The following is a 19,220-nucleotide window of genomic DNA, read 5'->3' as shown; positions in this document are numbered from 1 at the left end:
AAGACGGAGGTTGGCTCTTCATCACCATGTTATTCCTCCCTCTCGGTGCTGTGCTATGGCTGCTTCGTATTCTCACAAGTAGTTAGGTGGACCCTGTGACCACAGAATTGTTGACGCTCCATTTTGAAAGCTCTTTGCAAGGAGTGGAGTCTCTGCTGTACATTACATCACAGATCCCCTGAGAAGAGCAGAAGCCAGGGGTATCAAGCCCTTAAGTGAGTCACCCACCACAGCAGTTCTTTGGCCAGGGGGCATCTGTGGTGGTTTAAAACCATGTCCACAGGGAATTCCCTGGTTGTCCAGTGGTTAGGACTCTATGCTTTTACTGCTAAGGGTGCGGGTTCAACCCCTGACTGGGGAACTAAGATCCCACAAGCCATGCAGTGAGGCAAAAAACAAAAAAAAGTCGAGAAATTCCCTGATACTCCGCATTTCCAGAGGTAGAGCTTAATTTGCTCCATCTGAGTGTGGGTTGGACTCGGTGGCTTGCTTCAAACAAGCAGAATAAAGCAGAAGTGATAATGTCTGACGTCTGAGACCAGGTCATAACATCCCTACAGCTTTCTCCTCATTCTCTCTCTCTCTTGGATCACTCATTCTGCTCGAGGATACTTAAGCAGTCCTACAGAAAGGTCCATGTGGTGAGGAACTGAGGCCTTCTGCCAACAGCTAGAAGTGAACTGAAGCTTTCTGCCATGTGAGTATACCATGGTGGAAGTGAATCAGTCAAGACTTCAGATGACCACCGGCCCAGCCCACCTCTTGGCTTCAACCCCAAGAGAGACCCTGAGCTGGAGCCACCTAGCTTAACTGCTCCTGAATTCCTGACCTGCAGACACTCAGAGATGAGAAATACTTGTGATTTTAAGCTAAGTTTTGTGGCATTTTGTTAAACAGTCATAGATAACTACAGCATCCCTACAGGAGTAACGGGAATATAGTGAAAAGGAAAATGAAAATCACTTAGTCATGTCTGACCATTTGCAACCCCCTGGACTATCCAGTCCATGGAATTCTCCAGGCCAGAATACTGGAGTGGGTAGCCCTTCCCTTCTCCAGGGGATCTTTCCAACACAGGGACCAGCTGAGCCACAAGGGAAGCCCTGGGAATATAAGTAAAATTCCCTTAAATTCCATCAGCTTGAACCAAAAAGAAATTAGGCTCTTCCTGGACAACTCGAGGTTTCCATTGCTTCTGTTTTCAGGCAGAAGAATAACACCGAGGATTCCATGCCCACCGGATCATGTGAAAATGCTCAAAAGCAAGCAGACCAGTGACAGCACAACTTCTAGGGTGAGGAGGGTCACCAGCAGGTGACTCAGAGCCCGGGGCTTGGTGATTCAAGTAATTAAATAGAAACAGAGTAATCTTCATTCTCTTCTAAGCCCTGCTACCCGAAGTGTAGCCCACCTTACAGAGGTATCAGCAGCAGGTGGGAGCTTGTTGGAAATGGAGAATCAAGCCCATGTGAGACCTAATGAATCACTGTAACAAGATCCACAGATGATCTGGACATATATTAAAATCTATGAAGCACTGTCCCTAAGAAATTCAAAAGCATCCTTCTAACCACATTAGGGTAGACCACCCTCCTCAAACCAAAGGGAAGATGACTGCTGTAGTGTGGAAGTTAGTAAGAATTCCCCTCCTTTTCCCACCTACTATACCCCCAATCGACCCAATATTTGCCAAGGAAAACCGAAGGAAAATTACATCATGCAGTGAATAGTAATTTTTTAAACTGAATCTAGCACATCAACCCTGAATATTCATTGGAAAGAGTGATGCTGAAGCTCCAATACTTTAGCCACCTGATGTAAAGAGCTGACTCACTGCAAAAGACCTTGATGCTGGGAAAGATTGAGGGTAGGAGGAGAAGGGGGCGACGGAGGATGAGATGGTTGGATGGCATCACTGACTCAATGGATGTGAGTTTGAGCAAACTCCGGGAGATACTGAAGGACCAGGAAGCCTGGCATACTCCAGTCCACGGGGTCGCAAAGAGTCAGACATGAGTGAGCAAGTGCACAACTGCTAAGTCACTTCAGTCGTGTCCGACTCTGTGCAACCCCATAGACAGCAGTCCACCAGGCTCCCCCGTCCCTGGGATTCTCCAGGCAAGAACACTGGAGTGGGTTGCCATTTCCTTCTCCAATGCATGAAATGAAAAGTGAAAGTGAAGTCACTCAGTCATGTCCAACTCTTAGCGACCCCATGGACTGCAGCCCACCCAGCTCCTCCGTCCATGGGGTTTTCCAGGTAGGAGTACTAGAGTGGGGTACCATTGCCTTCTCTGAAGTGAACAACCACCACCACCAAATCCAGTTTGTCTACACTCTGCTTCCCATGGTGGAATATCACAAGATGTGTGGAAGGGAGGGGCTGAGCCCTTTTCTTCCTCTTGCCCCTCCAGCCCTACCTGTCCCAGGCTTTGGGAGGGCATGATAGCAAGCCTTTGGCCTCCTGCTCGTGGATCACTTCCTGGACCTGAGTTCATGCATTACTCCGCCCACAGCCCTCTGCTTGTCCAACATTCAGTGACAGCACATACTGGACTGAAGGAGAGGTTTCAGAGGCCCTGGGCAGCAATCCTCAATGTGGTGGTGAGGACAACACCCCCGGGGGGGTGGGGAGCATGTGACTCTGCATATGAGTGGTCCTGGGTTTGAAAAGGCTCCTCCGGAGCTTCTGATTTGCTCCCCAAGGACCCTCCTCACAGCGAGAACCACGACTGATGCACGACAGGGACCTCGGGTGAGCTGGAGCGGAAACATGGCTTTCCACTGCTGGGCAGGCTTCCTTCAACCTTCTGAAGTTGGAAGAGCTACAGGGAGCTCAAGGGGAAGGCTGTGGGAATACGGTCTGGTGACGGGGTCATCACAGGATGGGAGGGTCAAGGGAGGGGCAAGTCAGCATCCTAAAGCAGCACACCGCAGTCTTCAGAGGACAAGAGACAAGCTCATGAAAGAACCAAATGATGGCTCCACGGAACGGAGTTCCACAGGGGTCCCCCCTTCCTTTTCTGCCCCAGCGACTTCCATCAAGCTTTGTGTTTTGTTCATTTGAGAAGGTAACCAGTGACTCAGTGTTGTCGGTCATGAAATCCATCCCACATGACTCATAGCATCCTTACACTTATCCCCAAGATGCCGTGACACGTTCTCCCCTGCCACACAAGGGCCTAAGGAAGCCTGTCCAATTGCTGGGGACACTGTCACCAGGGCTGCCGGGCTGCCAGGCAAGGGGTCAGCTTGCTGGGCTGCCCAGACCAGCTGTTCATGACGATCAGGCAGGTTGGGGTACCCAGGCTCAGAACCTCATAGGAGGAGTCACACAGCCTAATTCCCACATTGTATAGCTGAGGAAACAGAACCTTTTTCTACCTGATACTTTTTCTACCCCTGTGGTAATTTAGTGAGCTATGGTTAGGGAGATCAGATCAGATCAGTCGCTCAGTCGTGTCTGACTCTTTGCGACCCCATGAATCGCAGCACGCCAGGCCTCCCTGTCCATCACCAACTCCCGGAGTTCACTCAGACTCATGTCCATCGGGTCAGTGATGCCATCCAGCCATCTCATCCTCTGGTGTCCCCTTCTCCTCTTGCCCCCAATCCCTCCCAGCATCAGAGTCTTTTCCAATGAGTCAACTCTTCGTATTAGGTGGCCAAAGTACTGGAGTTTCAGCTTTAGCATCATTCCTTCCAAAGAAATCCCAGGGCTGACCTCCTTCAGAATGGACTGGTTGGATCTCCTTGCAGTCCAAGGGACTCTCAAGAGTCTTCTCCAACACCACAGTTCAAAAGCATCAATTCTTCAGTGCTCAGCCTTCTTCACAGTCCAACTCTCACATTCATACATGACCACAGGAAAAACCATATAGCCTTGACTAGACGAACCTTTGTTGGCAAAGTAATGTCTCTGCTTTTGAATACAGAGACATTCCTCTGTTCAGAGGAAACAGAACCTTTTTCTACCTGATACTTTTTCTACCCCTGTGGTAATTTAGTGAGCTATGGTTAGGGAGAGAAAGGTCCTAAATGAAGTCAGGGGAACTCCTTGTCATCAGAGAGAAATTCTCACTGGAAAAAAGAGAAATCAGCTTTAGATCAGATTTAAGACAGAAAGGCTTGCTCTTTAGCACACCTTTTTGGTTGAACTCTGCCTCTCTCCTTTTTCGCTTCAAAGAGGCTTTACCTCATGTCCAGTTTTGTTTAGATGCCAGGCTGTCCTAAAGTGATGGAGGACCATGCAAAGGCAGAATGTGTGAGAGCCTAAAAGATGACGGAGGAAAACCCGAGCGTTTCTGGAACACGCACATCCAAGGTATTGGCATTGGCACTGGCATTGTGATTTCTGACATCAGAGGGTAGGGATTAATCCAGAGATATTCCCACAATTAGAGGTTCTGAACTCTGGAAAGCACTGGTGGCCCCTGAAGAGTTTCTTCCAGAAGACCCTTTGGCCCTGTCTTCCTCTCTGCCCCTGGCTTCCTCTATTTTCTGCCCTTCTTTTCCCTGACTGTAATCAAGTTTAGTATATCTTCCACACCAATACTAGATTGTGGGCTCCTTGGAATTAGAGATTCATGTTTCATTACCTTTAATATTCTTCTAGAGAGCCTATGACTTCCCTGGTGGCTCAGACTGTAAGGCATCTGCCTGCAACGTGGAGACCTGGGTTCGCTCCTTGGGCTGGGAAGATCCCCTGGAGAAGGAAATGGCAACCCATTCCAGTATTCTTGCCTGGAAAATCCAGTGAACAGAGGAGCCTGGCGGGCTACGGTCCATGGGGTCACAAAGAATCGGACACGACTGAGCGACTTCACTTTCACTTTTGGAGAGCTTATACATCCTGTGCCTCTTCACCTTCCCTCCTTCCCACCCACCCATCCAGTTCTGAGCACATGCATGTGCCAGGCACTGCCACAGCGGCTGGGAATGCAGCAGAGAACCAGAGTCCTCCTTCTATGGAGCTGACATTCCAGTGATTTACTCAGGTTTTCCTCTGTCATCTTTTAGATAGGCTGTATGCCGTTTAACATGCACTCTTTCATTTCATCCTCACAGCAACTCAATAAGGTGATTACTGTTTTAATCCCTGTCTCATACACGAGGAGAGGGAATGATCAGAGGCAGTGTTGCTTGCTTTGTCACATATCCAGCTAAAGAACGATCTGGGATTTGAACTTGGGTCTTCTTGATTCCTTCGCTCAGAGCTGGCAAACCAAGCCTGCCACCAGAATCCCGTGAGATAAAATAACCTTTGATTGGAACACAGCCATGCTCATCATGTATGTGTTGTCTACGGCTGGTTTTGCATCACAATGGCAGAACAGAGTAGTTGTGACCGCGACCATATGGCCCACAAAGCCTAAAATACTTCTGATCTGGCCTTTTCCGGAAAAAGTTTGCCAACTCATCTTAGCCTAAGCTAAGCTCAAGTGACATTCACCGTTGGAATAAATTACCTATACGCTTTATTAACATTTTTTAAAAATGGCCTAAAAAAATCTATGAACATTTTTTGAGCACCTGTTCAAACATGTGTCGGGGCCCTTTGCTTCCTGGGAAGGTGGGGCCCCATTTGCACTCAATCGCCTTCTATCACTTGATCTTTCAACCAGTTCGAACACCTGCAGCCGTTGTTAAAAGCTAAGTCTGTTGCCTAATCCCCATTTTCTCTGCCTTGTCTCTAGCTCAGACAAGAAAATCTATTTATTACTTTAAAAAATGACAAAAGAGATTAATCAGGATTTGGCAACTAAATTTATCATCTGGGAAGAATCCAAGAGATAAATTGAAGCACAGTTCTTTACTCCCTACTTCATCCCTCCTCTCAGCCTGGCTTTATGGGGACAGCCGAGACGGTGGTGAAATTTAGGACCAATAATGCCCGGAAAAAACACACTGATGGCTAAATTAGTCTGGCAGGAAGGTGGGGTACAGGGCTCTAAGCCAGGAGTGAACTGTGGGCATTGAGTGAGGCGAGGGCAGGCACCCACTTAGGTGCAGCTGAGCCCAGGCCTCCACAGAACGCCCCAGGGAGCGGGGACACAGACTCCAAAGCAGACCCAGGCGCCCTGAGAGCCACACTCCTGGCAACGCCTGGAAAAAATGTGCCCGAGGGAAGGAGGGCTACTGAGGCGGAGAGCAGCAGGAAAACAGTAGAGCGGTGGTCCCCAGCCTTTTGGCAGCAGGAACTGGTTTCATGAAAGACAATTTTTCGATAGACCAGGGAGGGTGGGGGGTGATGGTTTCTGGATGATTCAAGCTATCACCTTCTTATGCACTTTACTTCTGTTATTATTACCTGAGCTCCACCTCAGATCATCAGGCATCAGATCCTGGACGCTGGGGGCCCCAGTGGAGGATGGTGGGCATGATGTGTGCAGAGAGGGGTGGAGTTCACACTCTTGCCAGTGTCTTTAAAGTCTGCTGACTTGGAGAGAAGCCTGACCCTGGCTTTCTCAGGCCTCAGTTGCTTAAGTGTCAGGACGCTAGCTGGGACAGAAGAGGAGTGGGGATTATCACAGCAACAAGGGAGCAAAGCCAGAACCAGGTGGACTTGTGCCCTCTGCAGAGCTGCTGGGGTCCACAGGCCATGTGACTGATCTGGCAATGAACAGTGTGCCTCGGCTCAATGCCAGGCTCCCTGGGGGTGCATTAGAAGTACAAGACCCCGTGTAGTGGTTAATCCTCCCGACAAAGCTGTGGGGTACTATTACCATCCTCATTTTATAAATAAGGAACCTGAAGGTCAGAGAAGTCAAGGATTTTATGCTCAAGGCCACACAGAAGTAACAGAATAGGATCTGAGCCCCCAGGTCTCTGCTGCCTTTAGTCGGGGGGCACATTAGTATTATGCAGTGACATTTGCTTTAGAAGAGTCTATGGTTAAGACCTCCTAACGCCCGAGAGAACCGTGTACTTTTGTCCTTCAGTCAAATCAGAAGGCCATGTGTCTGCCGTGCTCTCGCAGGCAGCCCTCTGGGTTGTTAGACCAATCCTTCTCATCCTCTCTGTTAATCCACGGAGGTGTGGACAAGGTGATCCTAACGCTGGGTGTTAGAAGGCGGGGAGTCAGGCTTTCAACAAAGATGTGTTAAATGTTTCTGCCATGTGGACAGGAGCCTGGTCTTCAGGGTTGACCCTGGCCTCCTCACCTCTTTCCAGAGGGAAGAGGGAGGGAGGGAGGAGAGAGAAGGGGTAGAAGGGGGAGGTAGGGGGGAGAGGCAAGGGGGAGGGGAGAAGGGGGAGGGAGGGGGGAGAGGCAAGGGGGAGAAGGGGGAGGGAGAGGGAGAGGCGAGGGGGAGAAGGTAGGGGAGAGGCACGGGGGAGGGGCAGGGCTACGACAAACACTCTGGAAGTCACGAGCAGGGCGTGCTCAGTCACTTCAGCTGTGTCTGACCCCGTGGACTGCAGCCTGCCAGGCCACTTTGCCCATGGGATTCTCCAGGCAAGAATACTGGAGTGGTTGCCATTCCCTTCTCCAGAGGGATCTTCCCAATCCAGGGACTGAACCTGTGTCTCTTGCGTCCCCTGCCTTGGCAGGCAGGTTCTTTACCACTAGTGCCCCCTGAGCAGGGCAGGCCAGTGCTTTGCTCAAACTCTTCTCTGCTTAAATGGTTAAACATCATGGTTCTCCCCTCACTCTCCTGCCTGAAGCTACAGGTTTGCTCTTGAATATGGATGAGCTTGGTTTTCAAAAGACAAGTGGGAGCCACACCCACTTCCGTGTGGCCGAGCGGGGCCTGCACTTTGCAGGCGCCCAGTTCCGGAGCACGAGATTTGGCTCTAACTACACAGGGCACTGTCCTCAGCGCTTCAGGCTGGGCGGGTTCAGGGTTTAGAAACAGGTCTCAAGGCCTTAGAGGACAAGCAGTCTCTGCACTGGCAACGGCCTCCTCCAGTCTTGGCTGTCTCTAAGGTTTTTTGGTTTTGTTTCTCACTGCACTGCTCTGTATGTGGGATCTTAGTTCCCTGACCAGGGATTGAACCCACGCCTCCTGCAGGGGACCACTTGGGAAGTCCCTGTTGTCTCTAAGACTTTAGGGAAGGGGTTAGAGCTGGCAGAGCCGTCTCCTCCTCGGCTCTAGGACTTCCTAGCATCACATCTTTACCGAGGGCTCCACCCTTCACAGGGAAACGTAAAGGTTTTGCTAATGTCAAAATCAGATCTTTCTAATATAAAAATTAAGAGTCTCAGTTCAGAGAGTGCCTGAACCTTTAAGGCAAGACTTTTAGAGTGAATTCGGCTCCCATGTACCAAGCCCTCGAGGAAGCGGTGCCTCTCCTGCTCGCTGAGCCTCTTGTAGCGTGGCGTGGGCACAGAGGCTTTTTCTCATCCTCAAGTGGTGCTGGATGAGATGCAGTTCATGCCATGCAGCTGCCTGCCTTCCCTGCAACATGATCCCCACAATGAAGAGTTTATCACGAGCCTGGGCCATCAGCACCCTGGAGGTCACCCACTTGAATTCAAAATCTTCAGTGTTTCCCGGCTTGTTTTCCAGTTTCCTGCTTTGCCATTTAGGCTGCTGGAGTCTATTTCAAGCCCCCAATAAGCAGCAATACAGCCCTCTCCCAAAACATCCCCGGTGGCCACATCACTGGTGAAAGAAAAAAGTGCTTTTGAGTAATTACATTACTCCAGCTACCTTTGCAGATGGCCAGATTAAGGTGAAGCATTCACACTTCTTGAAGGAAAGAACCTCACTTTGTTGCAGTTCTACTGAGGAGATGAGCAAAGAGAGCATGCGGAAGTGAAATGCAGAAGTAAGGCTATATTTAGGAAGAATTCTTGCCTAGGAGCTTTCCAGGGGACCTAGGATGTTACGGCCCCTCTTTCCTATCCTTCCCAATAGGTCTTGGAGGCTGAGGGATGTAATAACCAGCCTTACCTGGTTATTTCTTCTTTCAGGGCCGCAGGGTCTGCAGGGTAAAACTTCACACGGAAACACATGGTGAACGGAGGCTGGGCTGCACAGAAAAAGAGGTGTCCATCAGCAAAGACCCTCCCCGGCAGATGACAGGACTCACTGCCCCCCTGGATGCACAGGACTCTGAACCATCAGAAGATCCTCTCGTGTTTAGGGCCAACTTCTGCTCAGAACAACAGAAGGTTCCCAAGACACATTACAAGGAGGTGGTTTCCTCCCACCCTCCCCAGGGGCGAGGCTTCTGTCTTTTCATGGACAGTACTTACATCTCAATTGCTTCACCACAGACTTTGTAAACTCCAACCAATGCTGAAACAGAACACAGACCAAGAAAACCCTAATGAGAAGCAGTGTCAAATATATCTCGCTGTATTCGATTTAAATAGCTAGACAGATTGTAGCCCAGGGTGAACGCGGCTCAGAAGCCTGTGATATGTACGTTTGGAGAGTAGAGAGTGATAGGATTTTCTGAAATAAGCTCCCCATGGAACCAGCTGTGAAGGGGGGAAGAGTTCCAGCTTCAGATGCCATTTTGGGGCTCCCTGGCAATGTCGCCTTCCAAGATGGGGCGCCAGAGTTCTGAGCCATGTTTCTGGTGTGCTGATGGGCAGCAGTGAATGCACGGATGTGTTCTGGGGACAGAGCTCCACCTGGCCTGAGTGGCGAATGGCTCCCTTTCATGGGCTGTGCGTGTCTGTGTGATGTGGTGGGGTCGTGAGGACACACAGAGGCGATTGGGAGCAGCTCTCGAAAGCACTGGCAGGTGGAATTTCATAAATGGTGAGAAGGCAGGGATGGCTGGTGTATGTTTCGTTTTTGTTTGAGCAACACATTGCCAGCCCTTGTGTGAGGGAATACATACTCAGAATTCCTTGGCATCCAGGGATGTTTAAAATGTAAGTCTTGTAAGATACCCAACCACAACTAATGTAGTATCCTGTTTTCCCTGGATTTTCACAGAGGCTGGACACAGTAGCAACACATTTCCACCCCCGCCCCCTGCCATGGTACTTCTGTTTGGGTCAGGAAGCAAGGAGATGGTTCTATATCATTTTCCCACTTCTACATGGATGCCTTATAAAATGCATTATTGATATTTGCTGCTTTTGTGCTCATCAGGAAACTTGACAATTTGCAGAGAGCTAGAATAGCTGATATTTGGGGCTTGATTATCGGGAAGCAGCTTAAAAGCACTGACCATAAGCTCTGGGAGGGCGGGAAATTCTGCCTGTTTCCCACTGTGTCACTGGTGACCAGCTCAGCGTTCAATGTTCAGCTGTAAGACGGATGGAGGAGCTAGTCCTCACCTCCCTCTTTTCTGGCGACTTTTGCTCAGTACAGTGGAGCCTCTTGGCTGAGTCCTCTCTCTGGCAGGAGAGCAGCCAGGGCTGTGCAGACACATCCTGGCCTCCCTCGGTTTCCAGCTCTCACCTTCTGGGCTGGACCGTGGTTCGTGCAGTTAATGGACCCACTAAGAGCCAGTTCTTCCATCAGCGCCACATGGATAATCTGAGCTGACACTCTGCTCTCTTGCTTCCCTCTGATCCGAGTTCCCACGAGGCTGGCAACTCATTATAGCCACTCAATGTGGTTAAGAGGTCCTTCTCACATTACACGGCCCACCGCAGCGTGGCTTCCCAGGGAAGGAAAGGCAAGGGATGAAATTGCATGGAAATGACTGGGGTTCCAGGCCGTGCCTGGGAAGGCGGCGGAGGCTGGCCTGTGCAGAGCACACCGGGACTGTGGACAGTGAGATGAACACAGCACATGTCTGGGGCTCAGAAGACAGAACGCCCTGGGGCACGGGACCCATAGGTTAAAATGAACAAAGGGAGATAGACAGTGGGCTGCCCCGGTGGCCCAGATGGTAAAGAATCTCCCTGCAATGCAGGATCCTGGGTTCAATCCCTGGGTTCGATCCCTGTGCCGCCCCTGGAGGAGAGCGTGGCAATCCACTCCAGTCTTCTTGCCTGGAGAATTCCATGGGCAGAGGAGCCTGGGCTACAGTCCATGGGGTCGCAGAGAGTCGGACACGCCTGAGCGACTGACACAACAGCAACCACACAACTAAATGCAATGACAGATCCATTAGCAGCAGAAGGCAGAGAGGATAAACGCAAGAGGCTACTCCTCTTGGCAATAGGTGGAGACAAGAGTTTGTACTGGAGTGAGACTCCTGAAAGAAGTGAGGCTGGAGGAGACTCAGAGGGGTGGGCAGGCAGTGGAAAGCTTGTCTAAGAGACTTCAAGGGTCTGGCAGAAAAATCTTGAGAGCATCCCCCGAAATATGGTGAGGGCCAGGGTGACCTTTTGCAGCTGTCTGGCTAAATCCAGGTCCCAGAATTACTAGCAAATTGATAACACTGGCTTGGGGAGGCGGGGTTAGGAGAAGAGTAAAAAGAAGGTTCAGAGACGGGAGCTTCCACCTGTATTTGGGTGAGTGGACCAGCGTGGTACAGTCTTCAGATTTGGGAGGCTTGAAGGGCAGGCTGAGATCAGGATGAGCCCAGGGCCTGAGGGGCAAAAGGGAATAGGGAATGGGGAATGAGGGTAGCTCATCCAAGAGTGGCCAGAGGAATCCCAGACCCTACAGAGACCCCTGAGAAGTGGGCAGGGACAGCATGGGTGTGAGCGCCAGGTTCTGCCTCGCTGGTGCTCAGGGGAAGGGGTCTAGGGGGAGCCGGGGAGCTCACCTCCTCCATCTCTACTGTGATCAGTAGATACAGAAGGACAGTTCTCTACTGGTCCATTTCCTCACAATGCTCAACGACCCTTGCAAGCCCCCCTGCTTGGCTTAAACCCTCAACAAAGGCACAGAATCAGGTCACTTTAGAGGCCATAGAGCAGGAATTCAGCAGGGAACCCCTGAAACCACACAGGCTCTGGCATCAGGCAGGTCCAAGCAGGACCTTTGTCACTTGCCTTGGGCAAGTTAGGCAACCTGCAGGAGACTGTTCACTCGTCTGGAGAGTGGATGGTCAACTGCCGGTACGCATCTCATTCATGGGAAGGATCCAGTAACTTATGTGAAGCTCTCAGCTTTGTGCATGATAACACCTCAGTGCTCAACATCCATCGGCTCAAAGCTCTAGGTGTGTGTCCAGCGTGGAGCCTGGCACATGGCAGCCACTCCATCAAAGTTTATTTCTCCTTTCCCCTACTTCCTTATTTTTCTCTGTCTCTGTTGGCTTTAAATCTTTGCAATCTCAACACACTCTCTTATTTTCCTCAAACACATTCTAAGTGAAAAACAATGGACAGGACACACTTTACGCTTGAACAGGATACATTTTACCCTTTTTTCTTCACACGTCACTGTCTTTGGAAGGTGAAGAACTGCAGGATTTGCAAGGGCCGAAAAGCCTGTGTCAGTTGGGCTCCACCTCTGTCCTGCTCGGGGAGGGTTGCTGTGGCACTCAGGCAAGGCCCCTCCTAACCAGACCAAGGTGAGCATGCCCATTTACCAGGGAAGGGGCAGGACAGCCTCAGCCTGTGACCTGGGCTCTGGGGCCACCACACCAGCCCAGCCGCTCTGCCTCTAACTGGGCAGCTTTGGGCAAATCTCTTCAGCTTTCATGCATATTAAAAAGCAGAGATGTCATTTTGCTGACAAAGGTCTGTATGGTCAAAGCTATGGTTTTTTGATTTGTCGTGTATGGATGTGAGAGCTGGACCATAAAGAAGGCTGAACACCAAAGAATTGATGCTTTCAAACTGTGGTGCTGGAGAAGACTCCCGAGAGTCCCTTGGACAGCAAGGAGATCAAACCAGTCAATCCTAAAGGAAATGAACCCTGAATATTCCCTGGAAGTACCGATGCTAAAGCTGAAGCTTCAATACTTTGGCCCCCTGATGCAAAGTGCTGACTCACTGGAAAAGACCCTGATGCTGGCAAAGACTGAGGGCAAGAGGAGAAGGGTCGACAGAGGACAAGATGGTTGGATGATCATTGACTCAATGGACATGAGTTTGAGCAAACTCTGGGAGATAGTGAAGGACGGGCAAGCCTGGTGTGCTGCAGTCCGCAAAGAGTCGGAGACGACTGAGCAACTCAACAGCAACAACAACTTCAGCTCTCCAAGTTGCCATTTCAGTGTCTAGCAATCGATGGAGCACGCCAGGTGAGCTCTGCTGCGGGGTGTTCCAGGTCTCACAATATGATCCGAAGAGATGATATCCAACTACAGGGTCCAGTTGGTCCCCTGACTCCTGAGGCTAAGCTCTGAACATGAATGACAGTTAGTGCCTCAGGCTAACCGACCGACCCTCTCCCCCATCCATGCTTTGAATATGGACTTACCCGCTGCTTATCAGGGTCCACAAAGCGGATCCCAAAATAGTCTTTCTCCAGTAGATTCAGGTGGTGGCAAAGAAGGTCAAACAGGTATTGGCCTTTGGCATCTCTCTGCAAAGAAAGCAAGCTCCACTGAGAAACAGAGTGTAACTGTGTTTTGATGGTCATTAAAGGTCACTTGTGACAGTTCCGTGAGGATATGAAAGGGATACATGTCCATAACCGTGTCCTCCACGTTGTGATGGATTCAACATTCTTGGGAATTCTGAAGCTTTTAGCACCTGGAAGGAGCCCAAGAACCCTTCCTTCCACAAAGATAAGGCAGATAGATTCAGGTAGGCCCAGTCCCCGTTGGGTGGAACATGCTGAGTCTAGCTTGTCTCCATCCCCATCACCCACCCCACAGGTGAAGAAGAACCGTCTCTCACCGCGGCCCCGGCCAGAGCCTTCTAGCCGGTCCTCTGTTTCTGGGTTCACCCTCGCTCCACATGATGGCCGGGGTGACTACCATTTAGACAAACTTTTTTTTTTAACTGAATAAGTAATGCAGGTACATGGTAAGATATTCAACCATACAAAAGCATATACTACTAAGAGTAAGTCTCCCTTGGACCTCACTCGCCCTGTGCCTTGGACCTCACTCCCGACCCCAGGAGCTTTTTGGGCATCTTTTTTTTTTTGACTTTTTTCTTTTTAATTTGAAGAGGATTATCTGGAAGAGAAGCCTGATGAGGAAACTAAGACAGAAGTAAAGGAAACTTAGTGAAAAATCACTAAGTCACGTTTCTCAACTTTTCTACCATGAAGATCCTTAAGATATATTTTTCAAACATTTTCAACTGTAACGCTTAGTTTAAAACATTTTATACCAAAGGAACATTTCATGCAAAGATGGGCTCGAGAAAGGACAGAAATGGTATGGACCTAACAGAAGCAGAAGATATTAAGAAGAGATGGCAAGAATACACAGAAGAACTGTACAAAAAAGATCTTCACGACCCAGATAATCACAATGGTGTGATCACTGACCTAGAGCCAGATATGCTGGAATGTGAAGTTAAGTGGGCCTTAGAAAGCATCACTACGAACAAAGCTAGTGGAGGTGATGGAATTCCAGTTGAGATATTCCAAATCCTGAAAGATGATGCTATGAAAGTGCTGCACTTAATATGCCAGCAAATTTGGAAAACTCACCAGTGGCCACAGGACTGGAAAAGGTCAGTTTTCATTCCAATCCCAAAGAAAGGCAATGCCAAAGAATGCTCAAACTACCGCACAATTGCACTCATCTCACACGCTAGTAAAGTAATGCTCAAAATTCTCCAAGCCAGGCTTCAGCAATATGTGAACCGTGAACTTCCTGATGTTCAAGCTGGTTTTAGAAAAGGCAGACAAACCAGAGATCAAATTGCCAACATCTGCTGGATCATCGAAAAAGCAAGAGAGTTCCAGAAAGGTATCTATTTCTGCTTTCTTGACTATGCCAAAGCCTTTGACTGTGTGGATCACAATAAACTGTGGAAAATTGTGAAAGAGATGGGAATACCAGACCACCTGACCTGCCTCTTGATAAATCTGTATGCAGGTCAGGAAGCAACAGTTAGAACTGGACATGGAACAACAGACTGGTTCCAAATAGGAAAAGGAGTACGTCAAGGCTGTATATTGTCACCCTGCTTATTTAACTTATATGCAGAGTACATCATGAGAAACGCTGGACTGGAAGAAACACAAGCTGGAATCAAGATTGCCGGGAGAAATATCAATAACCTCAGATATGCAGATGACACCACCCTTATGGCAGAAAGTGAAGAGGAACTCAAAAGCCTCTTGATGAAAGTGAAAGTGGAGAGTGAAAAAGTTGGCTTAACGCTCAACATTCAGAAAACGAAGATCATGGCATCCGGTCCCACCACTTCATGGGAAATAGATGGGGAAACAGTGGAAACAGTGTCAGACTTTATTTTTCTGGGCTCCAAAATCACTATAGATGGTGACTGCAGCCATGAAATTAAAAGACGCTTACTCCTTGGAAGGAAAGGTATGACCAACCTAGATAGCATATTCAAAAGCAGAGACATTACTTTGCCAACAAAGGTTCGTCTAGTCAAGGCTATGGTTTTTCCTGTGGTCATGTATGGATGTGAGAGTTGGACTGTGAAGAAGGCTGAGCACTGAAGAATTGATGCTTTTGAACTGTGGTGTTGGAGAAGACTCTTGAGAGTCCCTTGGACTGCAAGGAGATCCAACCAGCCCATTCTGAAGGAGATCAGCCCTGGGATTTCTTTGGAAGGAATGATGCTAAAGCTGAAACTCTAGTACTTTGGCCACCTCACACGAAGAGTTGACTCATTGGAAAAGACTCTGATGCTGGGAGGGATTGGGGGCAGGAGGAGAAGGGAATGACAGAGGATGAGATGGCTGGATGGCATGACTGACTCGATGGACGTGAGTCTGAGTGAACTCCGGGAGTTGGTGATGGACAGGGAGGCCTGGCGTGCTGCGATTCATGGGGTCGCAAAGAGTCGGACACGACTGAGCGACTGATCTGATCTGATACTGCAAGCCAACACATGTACACATATGTACATGAATGTATGTACATGTCATTTATATACATGTACACACGTTATGTATCTACACACATAAACAATTAAAACAACTTTCACAAAATGCTCTCCTTACTATGCAAGATGGAGGTTGATATTTTAAGTGCTATCTGTGACTTCACTAAGGTAATTTCAGAACCTCTCCTGAGTTGTGACCTACAATTTGAAACTCACTATGTTAGAAGTTCTCTTCCCAAAAGTTCATCTCAAGCTTGGATCCTCTTTCTCCTTCATTTCTTTTTTCTTCTTCTTTTCTTGTGTATCCTTAATGTGGTTATATTTTATACCCAGGCAAGCCGATATATACATATACATCTTCTCTTAAAAAAAAACGTCAGCGGCCTATTTTATACTGTGCTCTGTTTCTTGGGATTTTCCCCCGCGTAGGGTCTCTTGTGACTCTTCCTATAGCAGCACATATACATAAGCCTCACAGTTTTGAACTGCAGTGAGGACCCCGTGATCTTTAATTACATTATCGCTCCTGCATAACGCTGTCAGCAAGGAGCCTGTCTTGCTCTCAGAACAAAATCCAAACTCTGACCGTGGCCTCAAGGCCCTGCATAACCTGGTTCTGGCCTCCTCTCGGAACTCCCCCAAACCATTCTCCCTCCTCTCCGGCCACAGTCTCCCCACTCCTGAGCATGCCAAGGCTCTTCTGCATCTTTGCATCCTCTCTGCCTGGGATGCCCTCCCTCCACTCATCTCCCTGAGGTCTCAGCTCAGATGTCTCTGGTGCAGAGAAGTCTTTCCCCTACAGAATGACCCCTCCTCGTCTCTTTACAGGTCCTTTGTTTATCCTGTTTATTTCCTTCTGGCACTGACCAGCCTGTCAGCGTATTGTTCATTATTTGTTTACTGATGTATCATCTTGCTCCCTTTCTAGACTACAGTTTTCATGAGGGCAGAGCCATCCCCCAGAATCCAGCACAGGGCTTGGCATATGGCAGGGACGTCCTCAATGCTTATTTGCTGAATCAATGAATAGCAGGTGGAGGGGTGGCCAGAAGGTTTTACAGACTGTCAGGAAATTAGGTCCCTCGCTTCTAAACCCATAACCTTCTTCTTCAGGGACCTTCCTGGAGTGAGCTGGGAGGAGAATGGCTTGCAGGTGAGTGTCAGGACAGCAGGAGCTCTGCAAGGCAGCATCTCTGGGCCTCTCCCCAGTGGTCTCCGCAGCTCAGCCAAGATGCTCATCTCTGGTGGATCTATGTTTAGTGCTGCACCGAAATCAAGGTGGTCTTGTAAGATCCGAACCATCTCACCTGGGGCAAGGCCCAAGGCCATGGGGCGTTATGGGAGGGCCTGGCCCTGCTCCAAGAATGGGCAGGTCTTCAAGACCTCTTCAGAAGATTTACCCCTCAGGGACTTCCCTGATGGTCCCGTGGCTAAGACTGCATGCTCCCAATGCATGGGGACCAGGTTCGATCCCCAGACGGGGAACTAGATTCCACATGCCGCAACTAAGAGTTTGCATGCTACATCTAAGACGCGGTACAACCAAATAAATAAAAATACATTTTAAAAATATAAAAGAAAATAGTTTACCCCTCACTATTTCCCTTCTGCCAGCTTACCCGATACTTTTCAAAAAGAACTAGGGCAGGATAGCAAATCTCTCAGCGTGTATATTAAGAAGCTTATCCTTGCAGGACTGGAAGGATGAGCGAGGGGACAGCTCAACTAAGGAAGGTGGTGGCACGTGGGCACCTCTCCCTCCTCTTCTGCAGGCCTTGCGCTCCCTCCCACGACACAACCCTGAGGCAGTGGTCCCCATTCTTACACCCTCGGGTCTCCCACCAGAAAAAGCTACTCTCACAACAGAGCCTTGTCGTGAATCACCCTGGAACTTCAGCGTGACGGGCCATAAAACCAGGTCTTTCAAAGGACTCTAAGAACAACGGTCATTGTGGGCATGGCTGTCAACTCTTACTGATCCACCTGAGGGTGAGAAGAGCTTAAACTCATTTTTAAACAGAAGAAATAGGCTTAACCCTATCTCAAGCAGCATATCCTGTACTTATTCTCTCTCTTAAAGCAACTGAAATGGAATACTAAGAGACAGTGCATATTATGAACATTTTTCTCTACAAATTTTCCTTTGTACCAAGCTGGTTACTACACTGTGATCAGCTGGGGGAGAGGTTTCTTTCTTTTTTTTTTTTTTTTTTTAATAAAAGTATAGTTGATTTATTAATTATGTTAGTTTCAGGTGAACAGCAGAGTGATTCAGCATTTTGGCAGGTTATACTTCATGACAGGTTATTTCAAGGTAATGGGTATAATTCTCTGCACGATGTAATACATCCCTGTTGCTTACCCATTTTATATATGGTGGTGGTTTAGTCGCTAAGTTGTGCCTGAGTCTTGCAACCCCATGGACTGTAGCCTGCCAGGCTCCGCTGTCCATGGGAATTCTCCAGGCAAGAATATCGGAGTGGGTTGCTATTTCCTTCTCCAGGGGATCTTCCTGACCCAGAAATTGAACCAGGGTCTCTTGCATTGCAGGCGGATTCTTTACCAACTGAGCTATGAGGGAAGCCCTATAGTCATCTGTTAATCCCACACCCCTCATTCGTCTATCCTGGGGTGAGTTTCTTAGATGTATTATTTATTTAGGCTGTGCTGGGTCTTCATTGCTGCGCCCGGGCTTCCTCTAGTTGCAGGTTTCTCATTATGGTGGCTTCTCTTGTTGTGGAGCTGGGCTCTAGGGTGTGTGGGCTCAGCAGTCACAGCAGACAGGTCTAGCTGGCCCTCGGTGTGTGGATGTCCCTGGACCAGGGATGGAACCTGTGTCTCCTGCACTGGCAGGTGGGTTCTTAACTTCCCTGGCCCTGCTGCTGCTGCTGCTAAGTCGCTTCAGTCGTGTCCGACTCTGTGCGATCCCATAGATGGCAGCCCACCAGGCTCCTCTGTCCATGGGATTCTCCAGGCAAGAACACTGGAGTGGGTTGCCATTTCCTCCTCCAATACACGAAAGTGAAAAGTGAAAGTGAAGTCGCTCAGTTGTGTCCGACTCTTAGCGACCCCATGGACTGCAGCCTACCAGGCTCCTCCATCCATAGGATTTTCCAGGCAAGAGTACTGGAGTGGGGTGCCATTGCCTTCTCCTCCCTGGCCCTGGGGGGAGTTTTAATAGCTGAAGAAGTTGGCTTTCTTGCACACAACAACCATATTAGCACAGGAGCCCAAGGCAGCCATGGGGAAATTGTGCTTCTGTGATAGAAATCACATGAACTTTTAAACAAGAACCATGTCTTCCATAAAAATAACTTAGTCACATGAGTTGGTGGCTCAAATACACTTGCATGGCTCTTAGCTGGTAAGAATGTTAAGTTCAGTAGATCCAACCTCGGAGTTGTTCCACTTCACAGGAAGAAAA

General features: G+C 49.0%; 1 protein-coding gene across 4 annotated transcripts in view; it reads right to left on the bottom strand.

Moving 5' to 3' along the window:
• The window catches only part of FRMD5 (FERM domain containing 5), a 321,183-nt gene that overhangs the window by 30,140 nt on the left and 271,823 nt on the right, over positions 1 to 19,220 (bottom strand). For all 4 annotated transcript variants that reach the window (XM_086363251.1, XM_086363254.1, XM_086363252.1 and 1 more), the window contains exons 2-4: positions 13,236 to 13,340; positions 9,203 to 9,245; positions 8,898 to 8,976 (exon numbers count right to left, since the gene is read on the bottom strand). In XM_086363251.1, coding sequence (XP_086219377.1) covers positions 8,898 to 8,976; positions 9,203 to 9,245; positions 13,236 to 13,340 — 227 coding nt within the window. The remainder of the gene's footprint in view (positions 1 to 8,897; positions 8,977 to 9,202; positions 9,246 to 13,235; positions 13,341 to 19,220) is intronic.

The sequence above is a fragment of the Bos grunniens genome, chromosome 21, assembly GCF_055505025.1.
Source record: "Bos grunniens cultivar Pamir isolate PY7600 chromosome 21, Bosgru_T2T1.0, whole genome shotgun sequence".
Lineage (NCBI taxonomy): Eukaryota > Metazoa > Chordata > Mammalia > Artiodactyla > Bovidae > Bos > Bos grunniens.
Note: the sequence above shows the minus strand (reverse complement) of the source record. Positions and strands in the feature narration are given on the sequence as shown.